Source organism: Mustelus asterias, chromosome 21 (genome assembly GCF_964213995.1).
Source record: "Mustelus asterias chromosome 21, sMusAst1.hap1.1, whole genome shotgun sequence".
NCBI lineage: Eukaryota > Metazoa > Chordata > Chondrichthyes > Carcharhiniformes > Triakidae > Mustelus > Mustelus asterias.
In genome coordinates this window covers 29,271,466-29,280,059 of record NC_135821.1, presented here as the reverse complement: position 1 = coordinate 29,280,059, position 8,594 = coordinate 29,271,466, and the positions used below count along the sequence as shown (strand labels likewise).

Below are 8,594 nucleotides of genomic sequence, written 5' to 3'. Positions count from 1 at the left end.
ATCCCTCTAATCTACGCATCCCAGGACACTAAGGGGCAATTTTAGCATGGCCAATCAACCTAACCCGCACATCTTTGGACTGTGGGAGGAAACCGGAGCACCCGGAGGAAACCCACGCAGACACGAGGAGAATGTGCAAACTCCACACAGACAGTGACCCGAGCCGGGAATCGAACCCAGGTCCCTGGAGCTGTGAAGCAGCAGTGCTAACCACTGTGCTACCATGCCGCCCAGAATGGCGGCCGAATGGCCTCTTTCTGTACTGTAGGGTTTCTATGATTCTATGATTTCTAAGTAAGGCATACATTAACACTGCAATGAAGTTACTGTGACTGATAAATAAACTTTAACTTTAAATTACCACTTAGTGTCAGAGGGACCAGGGTTATAAGGATAGGGACTTAGTGGGATTGTTGTCGGTGCAGGCTCAGTGGGCTGAATGGCCTCTTTCTGCACTGCAGGGAATCTATGATTCTGTGATTACAAATGAGGCATTAGCCTTATAGATGGTGGTCTTTATTCCTCACTGTGCTGGCTACCCCAAACTTTTGTGTGTCCTTCACCATGTTGTTCATGTTCATGATCATCCAGCAGCCTCTGGCTCTGTCCCTGGGATTATCCCCTGATAATTGGTATGTGTGTCCCCATTATCATTAACTGCCACTATTATTTTCCCTCGTTTCAGCAATTCTGTCCTTTTTTGCATAGATTCCTAAGACGTATTAAGTGAGCTGTCGTGTAGCAACGAATATTATTGAATGACAGATTCCTTTGGTTTCTTTCCATGATATTCTGCTGCGATATGGTGAAAGAATTGCCATTTCAATCTGTGCCCCCTCCAACCTCAGTGCGGAGAGAGGGAGGGAATGAGTGCGCCCGGAACTTTTCTAGCGGCGCCAAGGGTTCCGGCCGGACGCCTTCTGAACGGATCGGGTGCCCCGCACAAAGATGGCGGCGGAGGGAGACTTCCTGTTGCGGTACCGAGCAGTTTCCAATAAACTGAAAAGGTAAAAGGGGGGGGGGAGAGAGGGGGGGCAGATAGAGGGGGGGGAGAGAGGGGGGGCAGATAGAGGGGGGGAGAGAGGGGGGGCAGATAGAGGGGGGGAGAGGGGGGGCAGATAGAGGGGGGCAGATAGAGGGAGAGGGGGGGGCAGATAGAGGGGGGGGGAGAGGGGGGGCAGATAGAGGGGGCAGATAGAGGGGGGGCAGATAGAGGGGGGGGAGAGCGGGGGCGCAGATGGGGGGGGGAGAGGGGGGGGCAGATAGAGGGGGGGGGAGAGGGGGGGGGGCAGATAGAGGGGGGGCAGATAGAGGGGGGGGAGAGGGGGGGGCAGATAGAGGGGGGATAGAGGGGGGGAGAGGGGGGGAGAGGGGGGGCAGATAGAGGGGGGGGAGGGGGGGGAGGGGGGGGCAGATAGAGGGGGGGGAGGGGGGGAGGGGGGGCAGATAGAGGGGGGGGAGGGGGGGGCAGATAGAGGGGGGGGCAGATAGAGGGGGGGAGGGGGGGGCAGATAGAGGGGGGGGCAGATAGAGGGGGGGGAGGGGGGGGGCAGATAGAGGGGGGGGCAGATAGAGGGGGGGAGGGGGGGCAGATAGAGGGGGGGGAGAGGGGGGCAGATAGAGGGGGGGAGAGGGGGGGCAGATAGAGGGGGGGGAGAGGGGGGGCAGATAGAGGGGGGGAGAGGGGGGCAGATAGAGGGGGGGGAGAGGGGGGCAGATAGAGGGGGGGGAGGGGGGGGGGGGGGGGGGCAGATAGAGGGGGGGAGGGGGGGGCAGATAGAGGGGGGGGAGGGGGGGGGCAGATAGAGGGGGGGGAGGGGGGGGCAGATAGAGGGGGGGGAGGGGGGGGGCAGATAGAGGGGGGGGAGGGGGGGGGCAGATAGAGGGGGGGGAGGGGGGGGCAGATAGAGGGGGGGAGGGGGGGCAGATAGAGGGGGGGAGGGGGGGGCAGATGGAGAGGGGGGGGCAGATGGAGAGGGGGGGAGAGGGGGGGCAGATGGAGAGGGGGGGAGAGGGGGGGAGAGGGGGGGCAGATGGAGAGGGGGGGCAGATGGAGAGGGGGGGGAGGGGGGGGGGAGAGGGGGGGGGCAGATAGAGGGGGGGGAGAGGGGGGGCAGATAGAGGGGAGGGGGGGAGAGGGGGGGGCAGATAGAGGGGAGGGGGGGGGGAGGGGGGGGCAGATAGAGGGGGGGAGGGGGGGGCAGATAGAGGGGGGGAGGGGGGGGCAGGATGGAGAGGGGGGAGGGGGGGCAGATGGAGAGGGGGGGGCAGATGGAGAGGGGGGAGAGGGGGGGGCAGATGGAGAGGGGGGGAGAGGGGGGAGAGGGGGGGGCAGATGGAGAGGGGGGGGCAGATAGAGGGGGGGGAGAGGGGGGGGCAGATAGAGGGGGGGGAGAGGGGGGGGCAGATAGAGGGGGGAGAGGGGGGGGCAGATAGAGGGGGGGAGAGGGGGGGCAGATAGAGGGGGGGAGAGGGGGGGGGCAGATAGAGGGGGGGGAGAGGGGGGGGCAGATAGAGGGGGGGCAGATAGAGGGGGGGAGAGGGGGGGCAGATAGAGGGGGGGAGAGGGGGGGGGCAGATAGAGGGGGGGGAGAGGGGGGGGCAGATAGAGGGGAGGGGGAGAGGGGGGGCAGATAGAGGGGGGAGAGGGGGGGGCAGATAGAGGGGGGGGAGAGGGGGGGGCAGATAGAGGGGGGGAGAGGGGGGGGGCAGATAGAGGGGGGGAGAGGGGGGGGCAGATAGAGGGGGGGCAGATAGAGGGGGGAGAGGGGGGGCAGATAGAGGGGGGGAGAGGGGGGGGGCAGATAGAGGGGGGGAGAGGGGGGCAGATAGAGGGGGGGAGAGGGGGGGGGCAGATAGAGGGGGGGAGAGGGGGGGGCAGATAGAAGGGGGGGAGAGGGGGGGCAGATAGAGGGGGGGAGAGGGGGGGGCGGGGAGAGGGGGGGGCAGATAGAGGGGGGAGAGGGGGGGGCAGATAGAGGGGGGGAGAGGGGGGGCAGATAGAGGGGGGGAGAGGGGGGGCAGATAGAGGGGGGAGAGGGGGGGGCAGGATAGAGGGGGGGAGAGGGGGGGGCAGATAGAGGGGGGGAGAGGGGGGGGCAGATAGAGGGGGGGAGAGGGGGGGCAGATAGAGGGGGGGCAGATAGAGGGGGGGCAGATAGAGGGGGGGAGAGGGGGGGCAGATAGAGGGGGGGAGAGGGGGGGCAGATAGAGGGGGGGAGAGGGGGGGCAGATAGAGGGGGGGAGAGGGGGGGCAGATAGAGGGGCGGGAGGGGGGAGAGGGGGGGCAGATAGAGGGGGGGAGAGGGGGGGCAGATAGAGGGGGGGAGAGGGGGGCAGATAGAGGGGGGGAGAGGGGGGGCAGATAGAGGGGGGGGAGAGGGGGGCAGATAGAGGGGGGGAGAGGGGGGCAGATAGAGGGGGGGAGAGGGGGGGCAGATAGAGGGGGGGAGAGGGGGGGCGGATAGAGGGGGGGAGAGGGGGGCGGATAGAGGGGGGGGAGAGGGGGGGCGGATAGAGGGGAGGGGGGGAGAGGGGGGGCAGATAGAGAAGGGGGCAGATAGAGGGGGGAGAGGGGGGCAGATAGAGGGGGGAGAGGGGGGGCAGATAGAGGGGGGGGAGAGGGGGGGCAGATAGGGGGGGGGAGAGGGGGGGCAGATAGAGGGGGGGAGAGGGGGGGAGAGGGGGGCAGATAGAGAAGGGGGCAGATAGAGGGGGGGAGATAGAGGGGGGGAGAGGGGGGGCAGATAGAGGGGGGGGAGAGGGGGGACAGATAGAGGGGGGCAGATAGAAGGGGGGGCAGATAGAGGGGGGGGGCAGATAGAGGGGGGAGGGGGGGCAGATAGAGGGGGGGGAGGGGGGGCAGATAGAGAGGGGGGAGGGGGGCAGATAGAGGGGGGGAGGGGGGGGCAGATAGAGAGGGGGGGAGGGGGGGCAGATAGAGAGGGGGGGAGGGGGGAGATAGAGGGGGGGAGGGGGGGCAGATAGAGGGGGGGGAGGGAGGGCAGATAGAGGGGGGGAGGGGGGCAGATAGAGGGGGGCGAGGGGGGCAGATAGAGGGGGGGAGGGGGGCAGATAGAGGGGGGGGAGGGGGGCAGATAGAGGGGGGGAGGGGGGCAGATAGAGGGAGGAGGGGGGACAGATAGAGGGGGGGGAGAGGGGGGCAGATAGAGGGGGGGCAGATAGGGGGGGGAGGGGGGCAGATAGAGGGGGAGGGGGGAGAGGGGGGGCAGATAGAGGGGGGGGGGAGAGGGGGGGCAGATAGAGGGGGGGCAGATAGAGGGGGGGCAGATAGAGGGGGGGGGAGAGGGGGGGCCGATAGAGGGGGAGGGAGAGGGGGGCAGATAGGGGGGGAGAGGGGGGCAGATAGGGGGGGAGAGGGGGGGCAGATAGGGGGGGGAGAGGGGGGGCAGATAGAGGGGGGGGAGAGGGGGGGCAGATAGAGGGGGCAGATAGAGGGGGGGCAGATAGAGGGGGGGGAGAGGGGGGGCAGATAGAGGGGGGGAGAGGGGGGGCAGATAGAGGGGGGGAGAGGGGGGGCAGATAGAGTGGGGAGGGGGGGCAGATAGAGGGGGGGAGAGGGGGGGCAGATAGAGAAGGGGGCAGATAGAGGGGGGGGAGATAGAGGGGGGGAGAGGGGGGGCAGATAGAGGGGGGGAGAGGGGGGACAGATAGAGGGGGGCAGATAGAGGGGGGGAGGGGGGCAGATAGAGGGGGGGAGAGGGGGGGCAGATAGAGGGGGGGCAGATAGAGGGGGGGAGGGGGGGGCAGATAGAGGGGGGCAGATAGAGGGGGGGAGGGGGGGCAGATAGAGGGGGGGGGAGGGGGGGCAGATAGAGAGGGGGGGAGTGGGGGGCAGATAGAGGGGGGGAGGGGGGGCAGATAGAGAGGGGGGGAGGGGGGGGCAGATAGAGGGGGGAGGGGGGGCAGATAGAGGGGGGGAGGGGGGGCAGATAGAGGGGGGAGGGGGTGCAGATAGAGGGGGGAGGGGGGCAGATAGAGAGGGGGAGGGGGGCAGATAGAGGGGGGGAGGGGGGCAGATAGAGGGGGGGAGGGGGTGCAGATAGAGGGGGGGAGGGGGGCAGATAGAGAGGGGGAGGGGGGCAGATAGAGGGGAGGAGGGGGGGGCAGATAGAGGGGGGGGAGAGGGGGGCAGATAGAGGGGAGGAGGGGGGACAGATAGAGGGGGGGGGAGAGGGGGGCAGATAGAGGGGGGGCAGATAGAGGGGGGGGGAGAGGGGGGCAGATAGAGGGGGAGGGGGGGAGGGGGGAGAGGGGGGGCAGATAGAGGGGCGGGAGAGGTGGGGCAGATAGAGGGGGGGCAGATAGAGGGGGGATAGAGGGGGGGGGAAGGGGGGGCCAATAGAGGGGGAGGGAGAGGGGGGGGGAGAGGGGGGGGCAGATAGGGGGGGGAGAGGGGGGGCAGAGAGAGGGGGGGGGAGAGGGGGGGCAGATAGAGGGGGGGGAGAGAGGGGGGGCAGATAGAGGGGGGGAGAGGGGGGGCAGATAGGAGGGGGGGAGGGGGGGGGCAGATAGAGGGGGGGAGGGGGGGGCAGATAGAGGGGGGGAGGGGGGGGCAGATAGAGGGGGGGGAGAGGGGGGGGCAGATAGAGAAGGGGGCAGATAGAGGGGGGGGGGGAGATAGAGGGGGGGAGATAGAGGGGGGGGCAGATAGAGGGGGGGAGAGGGGGGACAGATAGAGGGGGGCAGATAGAGGGGGGGAGAGGGGGGGGCAGATAGAGGGGGGGGAGGGGGGGGGCAGATAGAGGGGGGGGAGAGGGGGGCAGAGAGAGGGGGGGAGGGGGGCAGATAGAGGGGGGGGAGGGGGGGCAGATAGAGGGGGGGAGGGGGGGCAGATAGAGAGGGGGGGAGTGGGGGGCAGATAGAGGGGGGGAGGGGGGCAGATAGAGAGGGGGGGGCAGATGGAGGGGGGCAGATAGAGGGGGGGAGGGGGGGCAGATAGAGGGGGGGGAGGGGGGCAGATAGAGGGGGGAGGGGGGCAGATAGAGGGGAGGAGGGGGGGCAGATAGAGGGGGGGGAGAGGGGGGCAGATAGGAGGGGGGGAGAGGGGGGCAGATAGAGGGGAGGGGGGGAGGGGGGAGAGGGGGGGCAGATAGAGGGGGGGGAGAGGGGGGGCAGATAGAGGGGGGGGGAGAGGGGGGCAGATAGAGGGGGGGGGCAGATAGGGGGGGCAGATAGAGGGGGGGGCAGATAGAGGGGGGGAGAGGGGGGCAGATAGAGGGGGGCAGATAGAGGGGGGGGAGAGGGGGGGGCCGATAGAGGGGGGGCAGATAGGGGGGGAGAGGGGGGGCAGATAGGGGGGGAGAGGGGGGGCAGATAGGGGGGGGGGAGGGGGGGCAGATAGGGGGTGGAGAGGGGGGGCAGATAGAGGGGGGAGGGGGGCAGATAGAGGGGGGGGGAGAGGGGGGGCAGATAGAGGGGGGGGGAGATAGAGGGGGGGGCAGATAGAGGGGGGCAGAGGGGGGGGAGGGGGGGGCAAATAGAGGGGGGGAGAGGGGGGCAGGGAGAGGGGGGCAGTTAGAGGGGGGGAGAGGGGGGGCAGATAGGGGGTGGAGAGGGGGGGGCAGATAGAGGGGGGGCAGATAGAGGGGGGGGAGAGGGGGGCAGATAGAGGGGGGGAGATAGAGGGGGGGGCAGATAGAGGGGGGCAGAGGGGGGAGAGGGGGGCAGAGGGGGGGGGAGGGGGGGGCAAATAGAGGGGGGGAGAGGGGGGCAGGGAGAGGGGGGCAGTTAGAGGGGGGGGAGAGGGGGGGCAGATAGAGGGGGGCAGATAGAGGGGGGGAGGGGGGGCAGATGGGGGGGAGGGGGGGGGCAGATAGGGAGGGGGGGAGGGGGGGCAGATAGGGGGGGGAGAGGGGGGGAGGGGGGGCAGATAGAGGGGGGGAGGGGGGGCAGATAGAGAGGGGGGAGGGGGGGGGCAGATAGAGGGGGGGAGGGGGGCAGATAGAGGGGGGGAGGGGGGGCAGATAGAGGGGGGGGAGAGGGGGGCAGATAGAGGGGGGCAGATAGAGGGGGGCAGATAGGGGGGAGGGGGGGCAGATAGAGGGGGGGAGAGAGGGGGGCAGATAGAGGGGGGAGAGAGGGGGGCAGATAGAGGGGGGGAGAGAGGGGGGGCAGATAGAGGGGGGGGGAGAGGGGGGGCAGATAGAGGGGGGGGGCAGATAGGGGGGGAGAGGGGGGGCAGATAGCGGGGGGGAGGGGGGGGCAGATAGAGGGGGGGAGAGGGGGGGCAGATAGGGGGGGGAGAGAGGGGGGGCAGATAGAGGGGGGGAGAGAGGGGGGGCAGATAGAGGGGGGGAGAGAGGGGGGGCAGATAGAGGGGGGGGGAGAGGGGGGGCAGATAGAGGGGAGGCAGATAGAGGGGGGGAGAGGGGAGGGGGGCAGATAGAGGGGGGGAGAGGGGGGCAGATAGAGGGGGGGGGAGAGGGGGGGCAGAGAGGGGGAGAGGGGGGGCAGATAGAGGAGGGAGAGAGGGGAGGCAGATAGAGGGGGGGGGCAGATAGAGGGGGGAGGGGGGGAGAGGGGGGCAGATAGAGGGGGGCCAGATAGAGGGGGGAGAGGGGGGCAGATAGAGGGGGGGAAGAGAGGGGGGGCAGATAGAGGGGGGGCAGATAGAGGGGGGGAGAGGGGGGCAGATAGAGGGGGGGGAGGGGGGGCAGATAGAGGGGGGGGGGAGAGGGGGGCAGATAGAGGGGGGGAGAGGGGGGGCAGATAGAGGGGGGGGAGGGGGGGCAGATAGAGGGGGGGAGGGGGGGCAGATAGAGGGGGGGCAGATAGAGGGGGGAGAGGGGGGGCAGATAGAGGGGGGGCAGATAGAGGGGGGAAGAGGGGGGCAGATAGAGGGGGGGGAGAGGGGGGGCAGATAGAGGGGGGGAGAGGGGGGCAGATAGAGGGGGGGCAGATAGAGGGGGGGAGGGAGGGGGGCAGATAGAGAGGAGGGGAGATGGGGGAGGAGGGGGGCAGATGGAGAGGGAGAGGGGGCAGATGGGGGGAGAGGGGGCAGATGGGGGGAGAGGGGGCAGATGGAGGGGAGAGGGGGCAGATGGGGGGAGGGGGCAGATACAGGGGGAATGGGGGCAGATACAGGGGGGATGGGGAGGTAGGAGGAGGGGAGCAGATAGGGAAAGAGGGGGCAGATAGAGGGGGGAGGGGACAGCTAGAGGGGGGAGGGGGGCAGATGGAGGGGGGAGGGGCAGATAGAGGGGGAGGGGGGAATATAAAAGGGGGAGGGGGGCAGATAGAGGGGGGAGGAGGGGGGCAGATAGGGTGGGGGGGGAGGGGGGCAGATGGGAGGAGTGGGGCAGATGGGGGGAAGAGGGGGGCAGATAGAGGGGGAGGAGTGGGGGGACAGATAGAGGGGGAGAGGGTGCAGAAAGAGGGGGGGGAGGGGGCAGAAGGAGGGGGGAGGGGGGCAGATAGGGGGGGAGGGGGGGCAGAAGAGGGGGGAGGGGGCAGATAGGGGGGAGGAGGGGGGCAGATAGAGGGGGGAGGAGGGGGGCAGATAGAGGGGGTGAGGGGGCAACATAGAGGGGGCAGATGGAGGGGAGAGGGGGCAGATGGGGGGGAGAGTGGGC

At 69.3% G+C, this 8,594-nt stretch overlaps 1 protein-coding gene across 2 annotated transcripts in view; it reads left to right on the top strand.

Moving 5' to 3' along the window:
- Positions 1-931: 931 nt before the first annotated feature.
- f8a (coagulation factor VIII associated) overlaps positions 932-8,594 on the top strand; it is a 23,363-nt gene continuing 15,700 nt past the window's right edge. Inside the window, exon 1 of one of the 2 annotated variants that reach the window (XM_078237152.1) lies at positions 932-1,007. In XM_078237152.1, the coding sequence (XP_078093278.1) occupies positions 949-1,007 (59 nt within the window). In that variant the 5' untranslated portion in view covers positions 932-948. The remainder of the gene's footprint in view (positions 1,008-8,594) is intronic. The other variant, XM_078237154.1, reaches the window with a different exon arrangement.